The following is a 27,829-nucleotide window of genomic DNA, read 5'->3' as shown; positions in this document are numbered from 1 at the left end:
CTTTTTCAATCTTGTCTATGTGCTTTTTGAGATGAGGACTCCAGATTACTGATGCATATTCCAGGTTTGGTCTAATGAATGATGTTATTATCCTTCTTAGCATGTCTTCATTTATGTATGTGAATGCTATTCTCATATTTGCAAGTAGTGTATACATGTTCCGTACCTTCTCGCTGATGTGGTCAGCCGAAGATAGTCTGTTATTGATGATCACACCTAGGTCTTTCTCTCTTTCTGATGTGTATAGGGTTTTATTTCCTAACTTATAATCCCAATCAGGTCTTTTTCCACTTTTACCAAACTTGATTACATGACACTTGTCCACATTGAATTCCATTTGCCACGTACTACTCCATTCATGTGTGTGTTTTCAGTAGACACTGCTAACCTATGAACCTAAAGCACTTCATTTAACTTAGTTACATTTTTTTTTATAAAGTATGTTACCACAGTATGAAATCAGGGTAGAGCAATGTCACTGGCAATGTATCAGTCTAAACAGCCCTCATAACAAGAGAGCTTTTCCAGAGCATTTATAAAAAACCACTTCAGTGTCATTTAATTTCTCTATTTATTTACATAGCACAAATTGAATACATCTGGATGTGTTAAAGAACATGCTTTAAACCAGCACAGTGAGTCAGAACACCATACAGATGATAAAAATCTGTCAGTTTATATAAAATGAAATGGTAATATTGTGTTTATATAAATGTGCAATATTTCTTCTAAATTTTATCACTTGAAATTGAGCAAAGTACACAACTTCTGTACTGTGATTACTTTGGTCAGATTCTACAATTATTGAGGAAATGAAAAGTATGTCCCAGGTAAACATCTGTCATATTTGTGAATGAAGAACCTAACTAATATGTGTATACGCAATAAGAGTTGTGATATGGTAAATAATTATATGACAGACTTAAGTAGTAGCCATAATTACAGCTCCTTTATATTACACTTACCAGTACTAATCATCAGTATCATCTCCTCCAGTATGATGACATCTTCCTTCCTTTTTTTTTTTTTCTGACTACCTTAGACTATTTTACTCAGCTTGGGAGAGCCAGCTCAAATAGAAATGGTCTCAAGTTATCATCACCATCATCATCCTGACCTCCTTTTCCCATCTAGGTATGGGGCAAGGTAATGTCCACAATGCAAAGAAAAAGAAAGCACAATAAAGGAGACCTATTACATTTAATCCCTTCACAATGATGATCCCCTCTCCTTATTTGCATTACCACCAGAATATTTTTTTCAACTTAAGGAGACCTCTCAGTGTGAAGGGGCTGATGTCTAGCATAGAAAAGCAAAGCACTCTTCCGAAGCCACATTATATCACAATAAACAGTGCTGCAGCTATAATATAAGGCACTAGGTGAAGAGTGACACATTCACATAAATCACACAAAGAGGTGCAGTCAGTACCCATTAGAAATAAACTTATAAGTTGGGGATGTATGCAACGTATAATTTTAACCCAGCAAACTGTAAACTGGGGTTACTTTTGTAGCCATCAATGGGATTTGAACAGGACATTCTTCTGTTGTTTTACAATGGGCTTAAAACAACAACACACACACACACACACACAGGGATTCAATCTAGACGGACGTGTGACCAAATCATCACGGCCAGTGGCATTACCTAAATAGTATCTTTGTATGAGTCAAGCTCAGTACCAGGTTAGACTAAATGATTGTTCATTATTAAAAGAAAAAAAAAAAAGTTTAAACAAGACTTGTTCAAACAGGAAATAGAACCAAGACGAAAGAATACGCTGAGTCATCTCTGAGGTTTGTTTAGACTGTCTACAACAACACGGAGATTGTAAGTACATGCTTTGCACTTTAAGTATTGCAAAATGGATACATACTTCAGTATAACAAATTTGGAAAAGAAAAGGGATAAAGGTAAAAAGCAAAGTGATGATTTCTACCAAGAACTGGTTGAAGTACAGTAGAGACTCACAATAGACTGGTTGAACGTGTAAACAAACTAGAAATGGCTTTCAAAAATGAAATTGATGAAATAAAGAAGCAGATGCACTTGCAAAAGGAAGAAATAGAAAAACTACTGTACACAAGAGAAAGATATTTGTGTCATAACAATAAATATGGTTTAAGACACGGGACAGTACGAGCTTGACTCATTCCTGTAAAGATACAATTAGGTAAGGTAAGAACACACACACAGGTACGTCAATAAAGGGAACTTATAACAAGGACTTACTATGATCACTCTTGGGATTACAGACTTTGCCTTGATGTTCCAATACCACATTTCACGTATGGGCCCCAGTGGAAAAATGACAAACTTCAGTGTTATGCACTCTACCACATTAACCACTTGAATCTCGCTGACATCCTTTTTGGTTTATTCTTTAAGTTACCAGATGATTCAGTTCAGCCTAGGAATGGCCCCTCATATTCAAAGCCATAACTAACATTCCAGTTTGAAAAGGCTGTCCAAAGCTGAATAAATGCATTAGGAGTTAGTAAAAACAGAATGAAAAGCCATTCCTGAGGGAGGCTTTGTTGACTCTGATGATACAGAAAATGCACATTTGCAGTTTCAGGAATCGGTCATTTTACCATCGAGCACCTCAAATTACCAGTCAAGTTACCTAAAATGGTTATAAAGTCAAAATTGCATTTTTCATCCACAACATTTCAACATAATCATACATATCCCAAATCATACTCTGCAGTACATCCAGCAATATGACCTAATCTGTCATTTATTTAAACAATACAGTATTATACACCCAAACTGTTCCCTGATGACTAGTTTCTTAAAACCCCATGAAATACATATGTTATTAATGAGTCAATAAGTATGCATCTTCATCATGGGAAATCGCTTCATTTCGTTTTGTTTATAAAGGCTCCAACATGTTGGCAGGTATAAGCCTTGGTCACCTAATGGTGGCTCTCCATGCTGCTAAATCTCTGGCAGCCTCCCTATTCAGTTCCTTATCCTAGAAGTCACGCTCTTTGATCTTGTCCCAGGTCATTTTTGGTCTGCCTCTCGCAACCCTACCCCCAACGTTCACACATCTCACTTTCTGCACCCAATTGTCATCCCCCATCCTCTCCACATGCCTCTCCTCGTCTCAACACCAATACACTCCAGTCCCATCCGTCCTCTTAACTCTTCCATTATAAACCTAACCCCCCCCCCCGGCCTCGCATGCAAGGATGCACTCCACATCCACCTAATCATTGCCATTTCTGTACATTTGAGCTTGCCAATATCCTCTTCCTTTACTGCCCAGGTCTCACTACCATACAGCTTTATACTCCTAACACATGCTGCATACAAAGATCCCTGAGCACTATGCTATAAAATATATTAAAAACCAAGTAAAATAAACAAGGTACATCTTTGTAAGTAGCAACACTTCCATGAAACTACACATCTGCATATTACAGGATAATACCATAGTTTTAACCCTGTTAGTATAATGATGTCTAAATTTAGTTCACTCTACTTCCAAACTTTTTTTCTATTAATTTCAGGAGGATCTCTTGTATCTAAAGGGTTACACGCAACCTGCATTAACCCTTTCAGTAGGATAATGTTTTTTATTTATGGTAGTTTATTACTGGCACTTCAAGATGATATATTTATTTTAAGAAGGGTCTTTCGTACTAAAAGGGCTATGTAAGAGCACTGCAGTGGTATAAAATATGTAAATATTATTCTTAAAGATAATATGAGGTACAGCAATAGTACAGGATAACACACTGTATAATGAGGCCCTAGTCTCTTTCAATGCACAAGATGTATTTGGCGGCAAACTCTATAGTTTTGTTGTAATGCAAGCCGCATTATTCACTTAAGATTAGCTTCCTAAATGCAAACATTATTCACTGAACATGAGGGGAAAAAATCAATCATACCTCACATAAATCCCAGTATGTTAGTATGACTGAATTAAGTCCGTACTAAATTACCAGCATTTTCAAATATTCAGGACTATACTCAATAACCTTTACAGAAATTTCATTATTCATTAATAAAAGTTAAAACCTAAGATGAATGGCACACACCTAAAAAGAAAACTGATTACTTATGGACTACTGAATAATTGTTTATGTAAGTAACATAAAACAGTGATTAAATTGAAGAAACGTTTTCCTCCCTAGTAGATGGCTAGCTATTTTTCTTTCTAGTACACCAAATAACAACAGTACATTTATATTTATGTACTGTACATACAGTTGTCAAAATGTATTTGTAAAAATCCATTTATATAACTGTAATATCAGTTATGTGTTTTATTAACCCATTCACTACTTGACTTCCTGGTCATAAGTTTTGTTGCAAGTGATACCAAACCTGAATAACTGAATGTAAGCTACATAAACCTACATGCCATTTTGAGCTGCCAAACACATATGCCACTTTGATTAAGTAATTTGACAGCTGAAAAGTGCATCTTATATCACAGTTCTGTTCTTCAGAGTTCAAAATGGCATCAGTCTTTGTCAAGTTAAATGAAAAAAAAAAAAAAGTACTGTACTGAGCTGATGTTAATTCTGTTACATCACATCAAGCACATACTGAATACAGAAAGAGTCCAGTAATCCGAATCGCAAGGGCTCAGGGGTCTTTTGGACTGTACTGGTTTTTCGGACTATTGGGAGAACCCTTTGAAACCATTAGAAATATGTACATGATCATCAAATAAACACTGAAAATGATATGGGTTGTTGTTTTTCTCACCAGAAATAGATAGAAGTGTAGATGAACAGTTGCAGGCAGGTAGGTCCAAGTCCAAGGGCAAGTCCAAACCAGATAAATCCTTAGATAAGGCCCAGAAAAATTGAACAAAGCCCAGAAATATTCGAAAAAAAGGCCAGGAAAGTTTGAAAAATTTTGCCTTGACAAATTCAGAGTATTGTATTGGGGGTCGGATTGGAGGACATTTACTGTATATGGTACTTTATACGAAAAGATATAAAAATCAAGGTTGTGGTAAAATACGGTACAGGAGTGAATGTTGTCACTTTTTCAATGTTCCTATAAAGATGACTATTATGAATGCATATGAAAAGATTAAAGTAAAACTACTGTATAATACTATTATAATATACAAAGTCATATTTAAAATATAAAGTGGTTAAATAGTAGCTGCTCCAATAACACAAAGCAATGAGGTTATGTGGATGGGCATCTGCAAAGTGGTTTGTGTATGGAAGAACAGGATGTGTATGAATGATACTGGGGAAAAATTACATGTAACTCTGCCACCATAAAATAAGCTATAGTACCGAGTTACAATTCATGTGATAATGGACATGCTTACAATTAATGAATAATTTATACATGTGAAGGATTCTCCTCTTATATGCAGCCATTTAACATTCTTGTATGCCTTAAGAGTCTTTCCACTTGCTCTTAACTCAGCGGGAGGCCTTATCATCCAAAGACTGATTGATGATCTTTTTCCGCTGTTTCTTTATTTGATCCCTAAGTGTGTTGGTGCCAGGATTCCCTCTGTTACCTGCTCCCTCATCCTCAGATTCTGTGGTAATAAATTTTACAATAAGCTTTAAAATAATGCACAGCACAATTTCTGTCACAGAATAATCCATTTATACTTCTGTTCAATTCCCACTAAAATCAGATACAGTACAGTACAGTACAGTACTCACCTGTGTCTGTCTGGTAGCCAGACTTGTTGTCATATTCATCTAAAAACCCAAAGTGAGTCTCAACTTTTTCCACCTTGGACCTGGCATCTTGGTCCAAATTAGCCTTTGCATCTGGGGTACCTGTGCTCTTGGAACTTTCTTGCTTTTTCGCCTTAGTATTTATGGTTTCTTTGTCCTTGGCACCAGGATCCATTTTATTTCTCTGCCGAGCCAGGATCTGCCGCAACTCTGATGATCTTGCCGTTTTATACTGTAAATGATAACAGCTCCTGTAGAATGCTACTGGTTATTGGTAAAGCCATATGTCAAAATTTATTCCATTACACCAGCAATCTGAACAAGCGCTAAATTTCAAACTAGGTGTGCAGTTTCAATACATTCTGTCTCTGACTTTAAAAAAAAGCAAAACATTTACCTATCAACTCTGTACAAATCAGGCAAGAAAACATTTATCCTAATCAAGTCAATGCAGATCCATTTCCCCAGGGATGAACATAAAGCTCTTCTATCACCATCATGATCATCATCCAAGCCTATTTTTTCCACATAAGGATGGGGTGGGGTAAGGTCCAGAAAACAAGGAAAGTGAAATCATAAAGGGTGGGGGGGTGGGGGAGAATACCAACAGGAAGCCCAGTGAAATGGGTTAAACTCTCATTCACACACTGCACAAAATCTTGGTCTACTGGCGCCATCTAACGGGCATAGCCATCTGCAAACTGTACTTTCTAAAAGGTTTCATTATATATGCACTTCACATTACCTGCCAGACAGTCAATCCATTAAGTTCAGTAGGGGTTCATTTTCGTTTCATTTTTAAAGGCCCCAACATGCTTGCATGCATCGGCCTTGGTCACCTAATGGTGGCTTTCCACGCTGCACGATCCATTGCAGCCTCCCTGTTCAGTCCCTTAACCCTGAGGTCACACTTAATGACCTCATCCCACGTCTTTCTCGGTCTACCCCTTATAACCCCACCCCCAGTATTAACACTTCTCACCTTCCTCACCCAATTATCATCCCCCATCCTCTCCACATGTCCAAACCATCTCAATCTACCTCTCCTTATCTCAACACCAATACACTCCAGTCCCATCCTACTTCTCAACTCTTCCATTGTAAACCCAGCCCCCCCATACCTTGCACGCAGGGATGCATTACACATCCACGTAATCATTGTCACTTCTGTACGTCTGAGCCTGTGAATATCCTCCTCCTTTACTGCCCAGGTCTCACTACCATACAGCATTACACTCCTAACACATGCTGCATACAAAGACCTCTTAGCACGTAGGGAGAGCCCTCTCTATGTCAGAAGAGGCAACAGCTCCCTGAACTTCTTCCAACCACTTCTCACCCTAGCCACAGAGCTAGCTCCAGCACACAACATGTCTCCCAAATAACAAAACTCTTCCACACACTCACGGGATTCACCAGCAAGTTCAATCCTTTCACTCCTGACAATCTCCACCTGCTCTCCCCGACATGCCGTACACATAAAATCAGCATTATCAAGCAGTCTACCTCTGATACCACTACATGCCAAACTCCTCCATATGTATGATTCAATCCAGCAACTTCATCCCATCATTTTCCTAGCTCAGTAATCTTCAATATCTTGTTTTCTGCCACGCTCATTTGCCATCCGCACTCGCTTTTTCTTGACCAACAACACCTCTTTTCATCTTTAAAGTCGCAGACATATACTGAATATATCTCTTTCACCATGCAATCCACATCTATTCTCTCCATAAGACCATACCATCAAAGCACAGCTCCCTCAGCCATACTACCAGACTCCCTTATTCCACATCTTTCACAAATCACATTACTGTACTCACATTTCATATTCTACCAACTCTAAACACTCCAAACACATTCCTCAGTCAGCTCTTTCCACTGCTCTAGCTAATGAATTTTTATTTTCATCATATCCCAGTGTTTCAAATCCATACTTTGAGGTGAGTGCTAACACACCATGCAAATTTATAGTAGCCTTCACACTCAAACCTCTGTTTTGCATCAAGCCCTACATCAGCCACCTTCCTTACCTGTCACTACTTTCCTCTTTCTTTGAACATTTACCTCTCATTTCTTTTATTAAACCAAGGTACATAAACTCCCTCAGCAGTGCAAAGTTCTCTCCATTTGTCAGCATATTACAACCAGTTAATTTCTTTCTCTCAAAACCACTTTTTTTCCTGCATTTTTTTCAAACCATGATACTCATAGACTTCCACAAAGTTCAACCAGTCTCCAAAGCTCTTGTTAATTATCGGCAAGCAACACATCATATGTATACATCACATTTGAGAGTGTCTGTCTTTCACCATTTAATAATATACCCACTCTTTTCTTCAGTTGTTTTTTATGTGTTCTAAAATGGAAAATCAAATGCAGAGGTAGCCAGAACAATAAATGGGAGAATTTTTAAAAATCTTGACAGAAAAGTAGTTTAAATGAGTATCACTGGCTATCTTTGTGCTGTTCATCATTTACTGTGGCATATCAAATAATTGTAAGCCTATCTGGTTTCTTTACATAAGTTGAATGCTCTTAAAAATTATCTTCATTAACTACATGAGTGTGGGAATACCTTTTTAGTGTTAGAGACTAATGGTAAATTATTTCATTTGGATCAAGAAGGACATCTACACTTAAGTGGATAATGATACCAATTCAAAGAACTACATATGTTAAACTGATACAATTAAGTGGATAACGGTAACAAGTAAACAACCATACATGTTAAGCTTGTACATGTATTCGTGCAAGCAGAGAAGAGGTGGATGGTGGATGAAAAGATGGGTGTGTAATTTGTTCAAATCCCAGCTGCTGGCCAGCAAGAGAGGAATGTATATTGTTCAGCAGCACTAATGTTTAACATTCCTGTACTCAATGACTGCTACAAATCAAGCATGCGTTCATATAATATTTTTGTCTTAGGGAATACTCTTGTCTACCACATCCTGAAATTATAATCCTTCCTCCTGGGACACCCTGTATAATGTGCAGGTGTAGGGACAACAAACACCTGTGTCTTACTCTAACACTGATACTAACTCAGACATCCATCAACGATGCTCTTGCACATGCATCATTACAATCATGAAAACCCTTTACAGCAGTCAACTTTTTCCCATCCACATCACACATGACATAAAACATTTAATAATCCTTCCCTATTCACCATATACTTTTTCCATGTCCACATATGCCATAAATATCTTACAGTCCTTTTCACGTGATTTCTCCCCTCTTGTACTGCAGTTTTATTCACACATCCTCCACTGCTCCTAAAACCACCCTGTTCGTAACTCACCAGACATTATGATATATTCCTTGCCTTATCTAAAATACTTTCTCCATACAGTATACCTCTCCTACAACTTTCGTCAGACTTATACCATTATAATTTTTTCACTCACTTCGATCACTGTCTTCTTCCTCTCCACTAGTCCCAATCCACCCATCCATACTTTTTGGCATATTTTTGACAATCATTTCATAGTGGTAGGTGGTGACAACCATCATCCACTCACGATGTAGTGCTGCCTACATCTTCCTTAGCCTTTATCATTCTTTTTTTGTGCTTGCCCTCCTCTATTCCTATTTCTCCCATCTTTCCTGTCACTTCTTAATGCTTTTCTTTCCTCTACAGGTGGCTTTACATTGAGTGACAAGCCAAATGGTTTCCTGTAAGCCAAGAAACCATTTACAATGCTGGTTGGTAACCATATAACCAAACCATATGTGCTCCCTACGTGTCAACAAGTGGGTTGGTGGAGGGTTAGTGCCCCTCCCCATAAAACAAATAACTCAAAGTCAAATGGCCACCCCTTATGGGATTATGGCATCTGGCAATAGATAGATAGATAGAGTTCATTCCGCTCTCACAACGACATATAATTATCTTTGCATTCACCACATCAACACCTGACATCTTAATTCTTCAACCTTTTCACAGCATTATTCTCACTTTTGTCAGTGTCACATTCCTATGGACCACATTTTTGCACACCACCAAAAACAATTATGATTACCACCTCTATCAGGCATGGACTGAAGGAGGTTAGTGGGCGCATATATCCTCACTGTTTCTTGGAGGCCAACTATTCTTTCAAAGAAAATATCAATACCATATTCCAAAACATACGCAATAAGTCCCACTCCACTCATCCCTGCATTTTGGAATATTTTTGACAATAATTTCATTCGACTCTCTTTACTATATATAACTATCTTTTTGTAATTAAAGTGCTCCAGTCGGATTGAGTCTGTGCAGGTTTATATCCAAGGAGTGGTTGGGGTAATGCCACTCAGGGATGAGCGAGGCTGCTCACTCTCATCTTAAATGTCAGGACAAACTTGCCTAGCCTTAGGCTCCTACACTGTTCATGGGGCGGAATAGGATTGGATATTGGATGGATGGATGGATACACCACATCAACACCAGAAGCGTTAATTCTCCAACTTTTGCACAGCATTATTCTCACTTTTGTCAATGTCCCATTTCTATGCACCACATTTTTTTCTCTGCGCACTACCAAAAACAATTATGATTATCACCTCTCTCAGACATAGCTTGAAGAGGGATAAGGGGTGCATAGTTCCCCTCTATTTTTTGGCGGCCAATTATTATTTAAAAGAAAATATCAATACTATTTTCCAAAATATGCATTGCACGTAAATGTTATCATACAATTATTTCCATGAAAAGTAGAATTTTATACTAAATTCTGAGAAATTTGGTAATGAGTCAGGATGAAGACAGACATGATAATTCCACTATGAATCATCCCCTCTCCCCCCTTTCCAAACAGTTGGATCTGGATCTGGCTCTGCTGTCATCATTTCCATTCAACAACCTTTGAAAATAATTTTTCCATCTGCTCCTTAATTAATTTCCATGTACAGTATTAGTATATTCTTCCATTCTCAACCTTCACATTTTTGCACTTTTACCACCTTCATTTCTACACTTTCAAACTTTTATTTCACCAATTTCTACATTTTCACACCTACTTCCAAAATATTTCCTGTTTTCCTACTTTACATTCATTTTTCTTAATAAATCACCATTTACTGATAACTCTTTCTTCCTCTTTACTATTTTCTTTACATTTTTCTTTCACTCACATTATATTCCCTCCTTTCTTCAGTTGAACTCCTTTCATGCAGCCACATAACCACTTCTTTTGTCTTTTGTCCACTACTCTTTCAGCCCCCACATTCCATCACTCCATACCTTTCTTACCTGTCACTACCCTTACGACACCTTACACAGCTTTAACAGTCTCAAACAAACACTCATTGTCTTCATTCCACATTGAGGTACTGAGTATGTCAAATATTTATAGGAATCCATCTGCTCACCACTTTATGACACTTTACACAGTTTTGGCAGTCCTAAACAAACATTCCCTGTCTTCATTCCACATTAAGCTAACGTATGTCAACTATCTATAAGCACCCCTTTGCTTGCAACCTATGTTCTCATCACGTGTTCATTTGTGAGATGCTGCCCATAAGTTCCCAGTCAGCCATATGAACACACAGGCTTACCTACCAGTAAATGTCTTTTAACCCGAGACGTCCCAATAACGTATGGATACACTGCAACGTTTTGTCACGATGAGTCCCGATAGCATATCCATAGGTTTTGCAATTGCAAAGTCCGTCAATTCCACAATTTTCAAATTTTGCGTGTGATTTTTGGCACGTACACACATCACGCCTTCCTCTATCTGCTGCCAGGCGGGGACAAAGCCTTACCGAACGTGACCTCCCCCCCCCTGCACACTATTGTTTCGGCAACTCATCTGTTAGCAGTGACCTGGCCAGTAAAGACAGGTCGCGTCATGGTACGAAATTCAAGGCGAAAGTGATTCCCCAATCGATGACGATGTGGAGGACAATTATTATGTGGCGCCAGAGGAAGAAACGAGCAGAAGTGATGAGGAGGTAACGGCACCAAGGAAGGTGCGATATGTTGATGTGTTCAGTGAATAAAACAACTCTTATATCGCCTACATTACTGTGTGAAAACCAATATACTGTACTCTTGTACTGCATATAAATTTGTACCAAATGAACAAATATCTACCTATTCTGAGTGGTTTGCAATAGTTACTGCTACACAGACAATGCGACACTTGCAATGCGGCTCCAGAGATCACGGTACCAGGTGTTTGAAGGGTCACCTGTTTAGACCACTTCTAAGCTCAGGTGAGCACTTTTGGGGGCATTTTCCAATGTTTCTCATAAATAGTGGAGGTTTTAGCCAAGAAAAACTTTTTTGAAAATCTGCCAGGAGGGGGGGGGGGTCAGTGGTGAAAAATCGATCGGAACACGGTGGGTTAATCACTGTGATGTGGAGAGGATAGGAGATGACATCTGAGGGAAGAAAATGAGAAGTGTGGGCGTTAGGGGTGGGGTTGCGAGAGACAGATTGAAAAAGACATGAGGAGAGGTCATAGAGTCTGACTTCAGGGACTGAATAGAGAGGTTGCCAGAGATCGAGCAGCATGGACAGCTGCCATTAGGTGACCAAGGCCAGTGCATGCAAGTATGTTGGAACCTTTATAAATGAAATGATCTTTGAGATTTTCTGCTTGGGACTAGATGCAGTGATCCCAGTGACTTTCCCAGTACTGGAAACACCTCTGAATTCTGTTTTTTTGATGGTCTTCAGTACCCCCTACAAATTCACCTTAATAGTTCCAAACCTCATTTTTTGTCTGGGGACTAGAAGTCAAAGAAAGCTAACTTCAACACACAGGAGGGCATGGGACCATTGCCAAGCTGTTCAGGGGCAAAAATTACCACAGATAGAGCAGGAAGTGTCAACGTGTTGTCAGGATGCAGGAACAACTCCCCTGCGCACCACTTGTTGAGCACACACTGTTTTATCTGCAGCTGTTTCTGACCCAGAACAACATGGTGATGATCTCCTGCTTGCCAATTCACTGGATTTAGCCTCTCCCTCTTACTCTTTATACTGAAAATGAGGATGAGGGAATAGAGATTTGAAAATTTTAGGGGGAATTGCAGGAGGTCCTGGAGACAATTTAATGTGTTCTAGAGTGGATTCAATGGTGGGAAAGTCACTAGGACCACTGCATCAGCTCCCAAGGGGATTATCTCAAAGATGACAATGGTGATATGAAATTAAGGTTAGCCTATGAGTTCATGTGGTGAATTCCAGGGACTTTTGGGTAGCACTTCGCATATTCATCATGCATATACAGTAATCACTTGATTATCCAGATGCTCTGTATCCGATGTTAGGCCTTGAGTCTATTATTTCCGTATCCACATTTCTTTGTCTCTATCCGAACTTTTTCCAACATGGTCAGCTGGGCGGCCTACAAGTTCAAGAAATTGGTTGGGCAGCCGGCCAGCCTCTCTGGCCATGCGTAGGGTAATAGACAGCAACCCACCAGCTGAGCAAAAATGGCTGTCCGTCTCTTTACTGAACAGTCAAAGTCCCCTGGCCGCCCAGATCACTGGGAATGTACTGGTCGCCACGATAATAATACAAACCCTGACCCACCAGCTGAGCAAAAATGGTTGTCCGCCTCTTCATCGAACGGTCAAAGCATTCTGGCCATTTGGATCACTCTGAAGCTACCAGCCGCTCATGAGTAATACAGACCCTAACCCACAGACTGAGCAAAAGTGGTTGTCTTCCACTTCACAGAAGTCAAAATCACCCAGCCACCCGAATCACTGGGAATGTACTGGCCACAAGCGAGTAATACAGACCTTGACCCACCAGCAGGGCAAAAGTGCCCACCTGCCTCCTCATCAAATGGTCAAAGTGCCCCGGTTGGCCTTGCTTTCCCCCCCTCCATCCCTCCTCCGAGCTCAGCATGGCCAGGCGTGTCTCCCTCCCCATCCCCCGATCTTCCCCTACCACTGCTTAGTGCACTTCCCACCACTTCCCTCTCTGCATCGCCAAGAGTAATTTTTTGGGTTTTTGGCAATTAAAGTGAATACTATTATAGTAGGACTCGCCTACGTTTGCGGCTGTGGTGTAGCCCGCACCTGTTTACAGTGTTGCCACATTTTCTATACCGTTATCTCTCTCTCTCTCTCTCTCTCTCTCTCTCTCTCCTGGCGGGAAATGTGAGCCACCCTGAGTACTTTTGATTCTTTTATAAGTTATTTATAATTGTGCTTTCATTTGTTAATTTGGTTTTGTTATATTTAGTGATGCCGACAATGCATTCAATGCATGCCCCTCTCCTGCCTCTCTCTCTCTCTCGCTCTCTCGCCGACTGGGTGTGGAAGTGTTGCCGCTCGCGAGTGAATAATTTTTTTTTTTTTACTTCGGTATTGGCATATGCCTACTATTTTGTCCTACATATTAGCTTATGATTATAAATGTGATTATTCCTCGTCCTTAAAATTATGGTAAAAGCCGGTAAATGTGAGCATTTTTCCCTAGCAACACCTGTACAAGCTATGGTTGGGTATACGAAGGTACTTTACCGTAGGCCAGACTGGTAAGTGTTGCCACTCAGAAGAATTACATGAATTATTTCTTTTACTTTGGATATTGGCATATTTCTTCTTTTTTCAGGCTCATTATCTTATATCCATAACTGTGATATTATTACCCACCCTAAAACTACGCTTAAAACCATTAAAAGTGACTACAATTTCTTTTAGCAACACTGTACAATATGTATGCCATGTTTCTGTGTTACTGTATAAATATTTTATGCATAATAAGATTACTGTTGATTCATCCATCAAAATACACAAGTGTAAGTTTTATTCATCTGAATTTATCGAATTTGTGATGCCTTGTACATAAATAGCTTCCGTTTCACATCGCAAGTTGGGGAAACATGGCACCATTGTACACAGTTGCGAGCCACACCACAGCCGCAAACGTGCGCGAGTCCTACTATAGTCATATCGAACTTCCGAAAACACCATGAGAAAGCTTGTGAAATTCTGCATCTAGACATATGCTTAGCTCTTCCATGGTGCAGGCAAAATTTTGTGCTAGGATGTTGGGAAGTTATTTGAAGCTGTTTTTACTCATGAACAAGTCTATTCTCACTACATTTCTGTACTTTTACTCATCAGTTTTGTGTGTTTTTATTGGCTTATAGTATAAACACCAACAAAGATAATGGTATGCAATTTATAGCAATATAACCAATTTCTGGGGGAAATTTGGCCATGGAAGTGTTTTGCTTTGTGTGTACAGAGGCAGCTGAAGATGGGTTCTCAGCTCTGTTGGTGTCCCAGAAACGTATTGAAACCTTGCGGTTCCCGAGAGGGTTAAAATTAATTTTGCAACCATCATCTTCATTTATTTTTTGTGGATTTTTGTTGTTTATGCATTATTTCTTAGTGCCTACGATTGTACTGGATATTCCCACGTGTGTTTGATGTCTACATAGCTGAAAGACTGAGGAAGACTGCCACAATTAGGAAGAGTACTGTACATGTAGGTAGGGTATTTGCGGATTTTTATTGTTTATGCATTGTTTTCTTAGTGTCTAGCTTTATTTTGGATATTCTTATATGTGTTTTGATGTCTACACAGATGAAAGGCTGCAGAACACTGCCACAATTAGGAGGGGTACTGTACATACTGTGTCGGTAAGGTATTTGTGGATTTTTATTGTTTATGTATTGTTTTCTTAGTGTCTAGCATTATACTGGATATTCCCATGTGTGTTCCAATGTCTAAATACAGCTGAAAGACTGGAGAACACTGCCACAATTAGAAGGGACACTGTGCATATACGTTCGGTATAGGTAGGGTATGGGCACAGTAGAGGATATTGCTCCGTATCCGGATTTTGTCCATATCCAGACATGCCTCTGACTCTATTACGTCAGATAATTGAGAAACCGTTGTACAGTCAACTCACATATATCGCAGGTTTGTCAGTCATGGTTTTCTAATTCACGGCACCTTTCCAGCCAAACCGTGATACTTCATACATCAAGGTAACCAATTTAACCACTTTGATAGATGCAGTCACTGTCCCAAGTGACTCATTTCCAAGGAGTTTTCCAAGTTGCGGCATTGTTTACTCTTCACGGCCAGAAGCCAATCATATTCATGTATGACAAGCCAATCACAGCGTTTCCCACCCATGCCTAGTGACAAACGAGGGCACTAGCCCACCCTGTTGTCACCACTACTACCACCTCGCCTCGCACTGGGAGGCCATAGTGGGCCTAAAGCCTTGGAACCCCTCCCCCTCTCCCATCCACTTAAGTATTGTCGTCAGTTGGAGTCAGGTAAGAACTTTACAGCATTGTTCATTCACATTAAATACATGTATTACATACTGTTTTGAAAGGGTGTTAGCTTTCACTGGTGACTAGTCAGGTGTAAGTATGGTGGTAGGGAGAAACTCTGCCGAGAGGTGAGACATAAGTAATTTTCCCCATAGGTTATGTTATTTATAATTCTCAAAATTTCTAAGTCTCAGTAGGTATTAAGACTAAAATAACAGCAAATTATCTGAGTTGACTGTGTTCATATATACAGTATTACTAATTATTCATAATATGCACTTTATTTTTTATGTGCATATTATATAGATAATTATGAACAATAAGACTCATTTCTGTGATGGTATCTCATCAGTGTATGCAATACAAAGCTCGTAAATCTACTCAAAGGTCTCTGGCCCCACTGCAGTAAATATCGTTTTTTTGGGAAATCTGAGGGGAAAAAAAAAAAAATACAAGAATAACAATTCTTTCTCATGAAAATATACACACTTACCTTTCGGATGAGTCTTACAGCGCTTTATCTCTTATGTAGCCCATATACAGTACCAGTACAGTACTATGTACTTGCATACAAAAAATACATTCCAAATATGGATTTTTCTTTTTTTCGGTTAGCAGTCAGGATCAGCACATCATATCTGATTTGTAATGAATGAAAGGGACTCAGTCAAGGGGTAATATTGCAACAGGTAGGTGCACCTGACACAGTTCTATAGTACTGCAAAGCAAAATAAAAGAAAGTCATTTCCAGTGCATCAAAAACACCTCCAGCATCAGTGTGGGAGGATGCTTAAGAAATAAGGCTTCGACAGTGAAATGGCTGAGGCAAGAATGCTCAAGTACTCACTCCCGAGAAGAATTATGTGGGCATTAAGCCTCAATAATTTCTCAGACTTAAACTCTTATGAGCCAAACTCAGCTGATGCCCCTTAACCCACTGGCCCACAAGGCATCTGACTGTTGGCTGTCTGGTTGCCCCCAAGTCAATAGTTTCTGCTTTTTATAGTAAATTATTTGGCTTACAACTCCACCCACATAATGTTCTTTCACAGGCAAACTTGTATCCTTTCTCACCCCAGACACGTTGCGCTGGACTGTGATCTGTGAGGCCAGGCGGGCACCCTCCTTTCCCCCACAAAAGTCCTCCAGCTGAGACTTGTCTAGGCCAAACAGTTTTTCACCATCCACACCATCAAACTGCTTCATGATCCTGCAAGCAACATGGTATTTGTTAAGTTTAAACAAAAATCTTAAATGTATCATAAACAGTCTGCCATTTAACAATACAGATATTCCATTTACAGTAATCTAAAGTATTATGGATGTAACTTTCTTATATGTTTTCTTAACTCCTCTACAAACTCATCATTTTGTGAAAAAATCACTTACCATGCATTCACTGTGAACTTTGGAACTGGAAAACCTTTATAATATATATACAGTCAGCGCTTGCATAACGCAGAAATACTGTCCCAGGGAGCTCCCATTTTATGAGCATTCTGCGTCACAGGGCCATATGTTTACTTGTTAAAGGGTTTCATGATACCTAAGCCAGCCCCAAGTTCACCTTTTGGGTCAATTTTCATTTTTTTATCCCAAGACATTTACAAAATCTACCTAATAAAGACTTCATTACATGCAAACGCTAGAGGATTCCTCACCTTGAATGGAAGAGTTTGTGGGCTTGCTGGGGAAAGGCGATGTGGGGTTCCATGGTAAAAAAAAAAAAAAGTAAAGATCACACACAGCACATGTGCAGCCAGAGTGAGGGGATAGGGTAGGCTCAACTGGGGCAGGAATGGTCAGTGGACTGTGATGACACCCCACGCGGGCACGTGACATCAATATGTCATAGGCTGATGCAATCTGCGCTGTCTATCACTAGGTGCATTCTTTGAATTCTAATTGTAATTTTGTCCCGAGCCGAGTTCTGTTTATCGTTGGCTGCGTACTATGACTCTGAAACATAAACTGGGGCCTCCCACCGCGTTATGTCTATTGTAACCTCATACTCTGATCCTGAAAAAAATGATCGGCTTCCTCCTACCGCATTATGTAAATTTTTCCGACATTATGACATTTTTTGGACAAATAATGGCACCTACTATATTATGAGGGGTTCGCGCACTCTGATTGTTCGTAATACAAGCACTGACTGTATAGACAGAGAGAGAGAGACTAATGAGAAGTTCAGAAGTGCTGTGGTGTTGATACTGCTGTGCTGGAAAGTGTTAAGAGAAGTAACCTCAGACAGACTGGCCATGTGGAGCAAATGGATAATAAGAAACTTAGTGGGAAAGTGTATGTGTGTTAGGTGGAGAAGGGGACCAAGGATAAGATGGAAGGATGGGATGGAGAGGTATTTACACTGTTGTAGCATACAGTAATTGAGCTAAGTTTGTGTTTTCCTGTTGTCCTCAATATCTATAGTACTTTTATCCAATCTAGGTTTAAACACATGGATTCTTTGTTCACTTCATATCTCCTTTCAGGTTGTCTCAAATATCTATAGAGTACAGGCATTTCTGTTGAGAAAGACACCTACTCTTTCTCACTTTAAATTCATGTCCTCTCATTCTTCCACTGAACATCACAAAAAGATCCTCTCCGTCCACTTGTTCCGTTCCCCTTACGCCTTTAAACATCACAATCAAATCTCCTCTCCTTACTCTTTTGTAGGGCTGGTAATTTAGCTTCTCTAATCAATCCTTATAAGACATCTCTCTCAAGCTCAGTATCATCCTCGTGATCATTCTTGGAATCCTCTCCACCTGTCTTTTTTTTTTTTTTTTTTTTTTTTTTTTTTTTTTTTTTTTAAAGATGTGGTGATCATACCACTGCTGCATATTCCAGTCTTGGTATCACAATGGACATTTTTAATTCCCTCAGCACCTCATCCATGTAATTTCCCACACAGATGACCAACCTTAACCTCACCCTTACCACCAGAATTATTGTTTTGGGCAACTGTAACTTCCATAATGTAGAATGGTTATTGCATTCTGCCTGGACTGATGATACTAGTCTAGAATGTAAGCTCTTTGCAGAATCATTTAATCTCATGCAGTTGGTAAAACAACCAACCAGAATACCAGATAATTCTGACCATAACACCTGTCTCTTGGACCTATTCCTGACAAATAGTCCAGATCAATTCAGGATAGAAATATTGTCAACACTTGGATCCTCTGACCACAATCTCATCAAAGCCTCATTTGTCGGTTGCCCCAAACGTCCACGTTCTGAACCTGTCAGGTTGACCAGATGGCACTTTGATAATGCAGACTGGCATGGATTAAGAAATTATCCTGCTGATATTCCATGGCAGTCTTTCTTCTTCAGTGACATCACTTCTACCCCATCCCACATTAATGACTTAATACAAGCTGGTATGGAATTGCTCATACCCACTCAACAGTTCATTAAAAGATCGGACTCCGCAAAATGATCTGATAGCAATTGTGCAAGAGCCATGATCCAAAAGTCCGTAACATTTTACTTTTACTAAAAATAAAAACATCTGAATCACTCAGCCAACTTAACATTGCCAGAAACCACGCAAAAGCAATAATAAATCTCTCTAAATCAAACTTCCTTCACAACCAATCATCCAAACTATTAAATAATCCTAATGACAATAGAATATCTGTGGTAGATGGGGACACTCACCATCCATTCACTCAATGTAGTGCTGCTTTCGGTGTCTGCCCTTTCCTCTCTTCCTTCCTTCCTCCTCTGTCTTTCTTTCTTTCATTCCTTCCTCTTCCTTCTGCCTACGGGTGACTTTACACTCCCTCTTCTGTCGTTCTTTCCTTTATTCTTTCCTCTTCCTTCTGCCTGTGGGTGACTCTACACTGAGTGACAAGCCAAATGGTTTCCTGTACACCAGGAAATCATTTACTACACTCAGTAGCAACCATATAACCAAATTATGGCACCTGGTGATTTAGTGAGTAATTATGGTGCTGCAATTGGATTGAGCCAGTGCAGGTATATATCCAAGGAGTGGTTGGGGCTTATTGCTCATGTAATGCCACTCAGGGATGAGTGAGGCTGGTCACTTTCATCTTAAATGTCAGGACCAGTTTGCCTAGCCCTGAGCTCCTACACTGCTCATGGGACAATATAGGATTGGATGATGGATGGATGGATGGATGGACAGCAGAATATTTTGGTCAGCTCTCAGTTCTTTCAATAATAACTTTAACAAGCGATCACCCATTCCCCCACTAAAATCTTCAGATGGTAGCACTATAAATGAACTGCATGGTAAAGCAAACATCCTTGCCAGTACATATGCCGGAAATTCTACTTTAGAGGAAGTCAGTCACAACGTCCCTGTACTAAAACTGGACTCTCCCGAAATTGCTCCACTTGAGATACAGACTAGATACATAAAATCCATCCTAGACAATTTACCAACCAACAAAGTGCCAGACTGAGTTGGAATTTCTCCAATTGTTTTGAAAAAGTTTCCCCAGATCTTGCTCTTGTTCTAGCTAAATTATTCAGACTATGAATGCGTACTTCTTCATTCCCTAATTCTTGAAAAGAAGCCAATATCCACCCAATTTCAAAGAAAGGAAGTTCCTCTGATCACTCTGATTACAGACCAATGGCTATCACATCTTCCCTTGGTAAAGTATTTGAGGCTGTAATTAATAAGCACATTGTTAATCATACTGAATCCAGCAACGTACAGTAATTAGTGATAGACAGGATGGTTTTTGCCACAAAAGATCCACTGTTGACATACTCAATCTCCTAATTCACACCATCCGTCAGTCAACTGACCAAACCCATGCAGTAGCCCTTGATATTTCTAAAGCTTTTGGCACAGTGTGGCACCGTTCCCTGCTATCCAAACTCCCTTGTTATGGCCTATCATCTTTTGCTCCTCTGATTTCCTCATATCTCTGCGACAGAAAGATAGGAATAAAAGTAGATGATGTATTTTCCAATTTCCACTCAATTAATGCCAGCATGCAACAAGGGTCAGTTCTGGCTCCAGCTCTATTCCTTTTTTCATTCATTCATTGCCAGACGCCATGTATCCCAAAAGGGGTGGCCAAGGGCTTAGAGTTAATTGTTTTACAGGGAGGGGCACTAATCCTCCACCAACCCCACTTGACACGTAGGGAGAATGTTATGCCAACAGCATCTGGTGTTCCCAGGCGGTCACCCATCCAAGTACTAACCAGACCCAACGTTGCTTAACTTTGCTGATCGGACGGGAAGCTCTATTCCTAATTTATATTAATGATCTCTTATTTGTCACCCATAATCCCATTTATTCATATGCAGATGACCCAACACTTCATAGTTCATTCACACTTAAACACTCATACACAAAGTTTAATATCTCTAACTCACAACTCAGCACAGCACTCTCCATAAATCAAGATTTATCTAAGATCACTGAATGGGGACGAAATAACGTTGTCTCGTTTAGCGCCAGGAAAACCAAATTTATACCATCAATTAATAGGCAGATATTGCCTGATTCCTGTATTACCTTCAATGCCACTATTATTCCTATCTCTAAATGAACTGAACATGAAATGGGATACAAAAACCAACACTGGCAGGCAAAAAAGATGTATTTCCAAACAGTGTTGGCGACAGCTGTCACCTTCTTCAGTGCATCTACAGACCAAGAGTGGTACATACAGTTACTGAGAAGCTGCTTATATGCAGGGTAACCACATCTGTTTTTTTCCAACTGCACCAGATGTGACATCACCTGACACTCCCTCCACACTGTCCCTGACCTGAGTGAGGGATTACTAGGGGCGGGATGGACCTAGCCACTAATCCTTTCATTGCTGGATCTAATTTATACATTTCTTCTCTGTGATTAAAATTATTATATCTCTATACATACAGCCTCTACCTTCTCAAAATGATCGGATCTTGAAATTGGCTCTCTATTGTATTTTATTTTTCTCTTGGAGGGAACTGTTACTGCAGGCTCATGGCCTTTGGTTCCTTCTTCCTTACATTAAAAAAAAAAAAAAAAAAAAACTACATTTCTTATAAGTACTACATTTGTACAAAATTTTGCTAGAACTCGTCGATTCTATGGTCATTTTCTGAAGAGTGAACATACATGGCATTATTTACGTTGCCTATCTTACAAGCACTCACTCTTGATCTGTAAATCCACTGAAGAGAGTGACAGCTGTTGCTGAAACTGTTTGGAAATATACATCTTTTTTGTCTGCCTGTGCGGGTTTTTGTATCTTATATTGCATAAGTTAACATTCAAGAGGATAGTAAGGTGCAACAGACAAAACAAATCACTTAGGAAAAGGTGCTTCAAAGTCTTCAGTGCCATTAACTATACGTTTTGACCCACAAGGTCAACGTCCAGCTTGAGTTCTTTAACCCATTAGCTCACCAGGCATCCATCTGTTGACTCATCTACTGCAACTTTATCATCAGGCTTTGTCACATCTCACCACCATCACCAGTGAAATGGAGTGATGGAAACTAAACAAATTAATAATGCCCTGAAGTTGAATTAAATCATCTTGAGAAACAGCAGTCAGTGACATAACCAAATGGGCCAAGAAGAGTACTTCACTTATCATCAGGCTATGCAGGCATTTCCTACACATTACTACACAAGGACTGATAACAACAGCAACTAAACAAATGATTTGTTATCAAAAACCCACATCAATTTATAATTATGATGTAAGTGAGAATAATCAACAAACCTCTTAGAGAATCCTTTCATCTCAAGCCAGTTCTGGACCTCCTGAGGTGTGGATTGTTGGTTTATGTAAACATCTGGAGTCTTAACAATGTCAAGATGGGGACGTTGCCGACGGAAGGACTCCAGCACTAGTTTCAGTTCTGCATTCATCAGGTCTGCCGTTGACCTGGCTGTGTAAGGATAGTCAAGAACTGGTAACACTGATGGGCAGAAAAAAAAGAAAAAAAGTAGTGCATCATGTACTTCTCACGATAATCGTAACATGTCATTTATGACTGCTTAATTTTCACAGGTGAGAATCTAATATAATATATATGGTACTAAATAACATTCAGTGTTACAATTCAGGGATAACATCATTTCTGTGGATCCTTAACACTGTAGTGGGCTGATACTCATTTACTGCAATATACTGTTAATGGCAATGCTAATACTGTATAATATTTTATTCCACAGATGACAGATGACAGCGTGTGCTGAATGTCACACTGTGTATGGATAAGAATGTAACTAAATAAAGTAAGATGTTTCTCTGGCCACTAGTCCAGAGAACTGCCAGTAATTTATTTAGAATTACAGGAAACTTTCAATTATCCATCATCGGAATATCCAGCCCAACGCAATAACCAGCACTGCTGGCTCGACTCTATTAAAACAATATCTGGCGAAATTATGCCACATCCGGTGCCAAAACAGGAAGTAACTGACAGTTCTATGCAATATCTGGCGTTGGGGCATATCAACCGGTTCGTACGTGGTAGCTAACCGGTGTTAAATTACTGTATTACAGTACTGTATCATTATTTTAATTTATTTTATGTATAGTTTTCATCTTTTACTCATGGGAAAGGTTTTAGGATAGAGGGTCAAGACGGAGATAGTAACACAATATCCAGCTCAATGTTGAATGTTGAGCCGATGCGGGATACTATGCAGTATCCGGCGTTTCACGCTATTCGGTGTAGGGCATGCTGAACTGCAATGGCTAATTGAAAATTTACTGTAATTATCTGTCATGTACTTCATGACCTTAATAATTCTTGACTGCATTATACACAAATGAGACTCAAAATAAATCTAAAGCTAAAAAAAAAATTATTATGAATTATCACCGAAGAATATAGAAGACTTGTTTAATATAGATACTACAAATACAAGAAATAGGTACCCATACCACAAGGGTAAAACATGTCCAAGCAAGCAAGGTTGTGCTTTTGACCTTTTTTGGTGATATATATATATATATATATATATATATATATATATATATATATATATTTTATGACTGGTAACACCAAAAGGTAATTTTCACGATAATTTTAAAAAGGTAAGACATTCCATGACTGGCCTAACAACTGAAAAGAATACAATGTTTTAGTACTCTGTTCTTGGCCAGCAAAAATGTTTTCAGCATTTTTTGGCTATAGGTACACATAGTTGGCTCTTTTCGGGAAAATCTGGTACCAGTGGAAGGCAGTTACAAAATGGTATGACATTCCATAATTGGTTCAACAGCTGAGAAGTAAACAAAGTTTTGGTGCTCCTCTAGCAGGGAAATTTTACAGGTTACAAGAGACGAGAACTATGGACACCAAATTTCGGTTGAAGTATAGTGTTCCTGCTCACTTCACTCGCTTGAACAGTAACTGCATTAGGGTAATAATTATCCAAAGGAAAAGAAAAAGAATGTAAAGAATAGGCTACAGCAGCATACAGCTGTAAAATCTCACTGAAACAAGAGTGTTAAGCTACGAAAACGAAACTACAGTACAGTACTTACTTGTACCATACATCTGATCTGCATTTGTTGGTCGTGTGCGAGGGGTTATAATGGGCATAGGCTCAGGGGCACCTTGAGGAGGGGGAGGAGGGGGAGCAGGGATATTGCTAGGCTTACGTGCTGCTGATGTGTCATCCTCATCACTCGAGTCCATGTATGATCCTTCAAGGAAGATGGGGAAGTAAAGCAAACAGTAAGCAGAAAGACATTGAAACATAAGTTAAAAAAAGAAAGTTATGAATTTATCATCAGACATGAAAATATATATATATACTGTATATATATTGTACCTGGGAATAAGCAGAAAAAATCTGCAACACTAATTAAGCAAGAAAGTTATGAACTTGTAAGATGTCAGGATAAAAAAAATGCAAAATAAAGCAATAATCAAAAAAGGAAATACAATATATATATATCCTTGTTATGAACACATAGGTAGGGTGCCATTATTGACATTTAATATCTGCTGTTTTTCATAAATGCTTCTCTCAAGTGGTATTAATCACCATACAATCTAGAGTTAATGCAGATAAGACAACACAAGTATAAAAAGAGTTAACATGAATAAGACAAAGTAAAAATCAGATAATAAAGGCTAAGCAAAGAAGTTGCACATCAAGCACAACACTAAAGAAATCAAATGCAGCCACGAAAAAGGAAAGCCAATGGTGCACATATGCAAGATTAAAAAAAGTATTAATCCATCCATCCATCCATTGCCAGACGCCATGTATCCCAAACGGGGTGGTCAAGGGCTTAGAGTTAATTGTTTTACAGGGAGGGGCACTAATCCTCCACCAACCCCACTTGACACGTAGGGATGCCAACAGCATCTGGTGTTCCCTGGCAGTCACCCATCCAAGTACTAACCAGACCCAACGTTGCTTAACTTCGCTGATCGCACGGGAAGCAGTGTACTCAATGTGGCATGGCCGTTACTCAACCCCTATAATAATACCGTGAACCAAAAGTCCCACAACAACCATGATGTTAATTAGGTAAACTAACCTCCCAAAACTATAATGAACTATAACTTCAACTTTTAGGAACCTGCAACATCATTTATACCTGCTTCTGCCAAATTTGATTAAACTCAGGAGTGATTTCCAATCTGTTAATGGTTAAAAGCTCTCTCTGTTAACCCCTTCAGGAAGTGGGAAATTAGGGTTATAAATTCCTGTTATCACTAGATGATTTTATTTATCTCAGGGTGACTTTCCATCCTCTAAAGGTTAAAAATGATCCCTAATAACTCCTTCAGGATGTAGGAAATCATAAATATGTACAGTCCATTCACTTAATACTTGAGTTTCTACAACACAAAATGCCTAGTGCACAACGAGGGGGTGAAAAAATTAAATAATTGGTAGTGCGCGAGTTGGTTTTGACAGCGAGAAATTGGGGCAGCAAAGTGAGCTGAATCCAGTGTTCTGCTGCAGAGTGCACTCCACCCTTGTAAAGCACACGAGGAAGTGTCAAGGGTCATGACATCAGCACTTACGTTTTGGATCTACCAATCCAAAATGTAAGCAAAATCCTGGCAGCCTTTGACGAGTTTAAAGATCAAGTGACAATGAATGAAAACTGTAAAGAGCGAGCCCAAGAGGTTCTGGATGCCACAGAAAACAGCCTTCTTTACTAATGAGACAGGCATGCTGAGGTGGTGAACCGAAGGTACAGTATCAGACTTAGATCACTACCTTCTTTACTCCACCACAAGAAGATGATCCAGTGCCCCCAGCATCAGCTGAGGAGGAGGAGGATGGTGCATCTGTTGTGACTGTCTTGGACTTTTATGGGTTCATGACTGATGTGGAGCATGTTGGTGATGGAGCTGGGTGGTGTGGAGGGTGCTGGGGCCGGGGCACCGTAACTGCATCACCCTGCCTCAGAACCCCATCTCTTCAAGTCAACTAAGCCTTTTCTACACAGATTTTATGGCAAGGGGCTATTGTGTGGGTTATACTTACTGTGTAAATGTGTTTAATGTCCCATGATACATAGGCAAAAAGATGGACTATGGGCCTAAGGGGTGGCTTTTGAGGTGGCCACCCCGCCAATTAGAATTTTCCCCATGAGGTATGTTATTTCTAAAGTGCAAAATTTCTAGAGAGCAATATCTTCTACCCCAAAATTTTCACATATTAAGCAAATGGACTGTAGTGTATTACTTCTACTGACAGGCAATTTTTATTCAGCTTATGAGGGGCTTCCTGTCCTCCAAGGATTAATTCCAACCTCAAAACATACAGTATTATTATTCCAAAGTCCCCTCTCATGCTATTCCTCCTTGACAGCCTGACAGTACTGGCCGTGACTTACCTGGAGGTAGGGACAGGGGGGTGTCCTTCCTTCCGAGGGTATCTTCACTCTGGGCTGGTGGTGGCAGGAGGGGTCAAGGGGACCATACACAACCATTATCTCTCACTAACCCATCATTCCTATTAACACCTCTTTGTTCACTGCTTTCTTATATTGATTATGCAGTACTGAACTTGTAACACAAACTCAGTTTGTGTGAAAATATTATTGTTTTCATAATATACTGTTGTCAAGCAGTCTCAGCACTCTAACAGTTCCTACTGATTTATCTACCTACCTTAATCACTTAGATTTAATATCTATACATTTTATGTTGGTATTATGTATTTATATGGCACTGCTATTATTATGATGAAACCATTTATCCCTATCTAAGAATTTATTCAGCAGTGTGGAACAAGCCTACCACTATACCACATCATCCCACTCCATGGTTTCATTTACACAGGAGGAGGGGGGGAAGAATTATCTCTACAGAATCACAAAACTATGTGTCCCTTCAGTAAAGTTAATACTAGTAGCTTCCTCCTAAAATACCCACCTTGCAAAATACTGTACTGTACCTGTTCATTTTTTTTTCTGATCTTATGTTAATAAACATCTATATGGGCATCTGTATAAGCTTACCAGATAATGCACAAAAAAACTGTCAGGGAAATATATAGGTATAACGAGACTTCCAAAATGCTTCCTTTTCAATTTGAATAAGAGGACAAACCCTACATACTTTTCACCTTTCTTGTTTTTGTGGTCCCCATCATTAGAACATGATACAGTTATTCCAACATGGGAATTTACAGGACAACTCTCAAGAACACTGGTAACTTTAGGGATTATCCAGAAGTACCTTGCTCATTCATAAACTGTATACCTTGTTATCTATTATACCATACTATCTATCAATTCATACAAAATTTAAATAGTGCTATCTGAAATGCTTCATTCTATGTTAAGTTTATGCCTGTAAGGTGGAGTCAAGATTATGGGCATTTGAATGGTGAATGAAGGAAAGTGTGGTCCATTTAATCATGAGAGCTTTTGATGGTTTTCTCTACACCAGGTTTT

At 39.3% G+C, this 27,829-nt stretch overlaps 1 protein-coding gene and 1 pseudogene across 1 annotated transcript in view; both read right to left on the bottom strand.

Moving 5' to 3' along the window:
* Positions 1–5,134: 5,134 nt before the first annotated feature.
* LOC145406435 (epidermal growth factor receptor kinase substrate 8-like protein 1) overlaps positions 5,135–27,829 on the bottom strand; it is a 117,605-nt gene continuing 94,910 nt past the window's right edge. The window contains exons 11-15 of the mRNA XM_080277590.1: positions 24,560–24,604; positions 22,664–22,832; positions 17,016–17,151; positions 5,667–5,916; positions 5,135–5,536 (exon numbers count right to left, since the gene is read on the bottom strand). Of these exons, the coding sequence (XP_080133716.1) occupies positions 5,415–5,536; positions 5,667–5,916; positions 17,016–17,151; positions 22,664–22,832; positions 24,560–24,604 (722 nt within the window). The 3' untranslated portion in view covers positions 5,135–5,414. The remainder of the gene's footprint in view (positions 5,537–5,666; positions 5,917–17,015; positions 17,152–22,663; positions 22,833–24,559; positions 24,605–27,829) is intronic.
* Positions 25,264–25,382, bottom strand: LOC145406498 (5S ribosomal RNA; annotated as a pseudogene).

Source organism: Coenobita brevimanus, chromosome 70, assembly GCF_032717465.1.
Source record: "Coenobita brevimanus isolate Jiangsu-jjx chromosome 70, ASM3271746v2, whole genome shotgun sequence".
Classification (NCBI taxonomy): domain Eukaryota; kingdom Metazoa; phylum Arthropoda; class Malacostraca; order Decapoda; family Coenobitidae; genus Coenobita; species Coenobita brevimanus.
The sequence above is the reverse complement of the archived record's forward strand: the minus strand, read 5'-3'. Positions and strand labels throughout refer to the sequence as shown.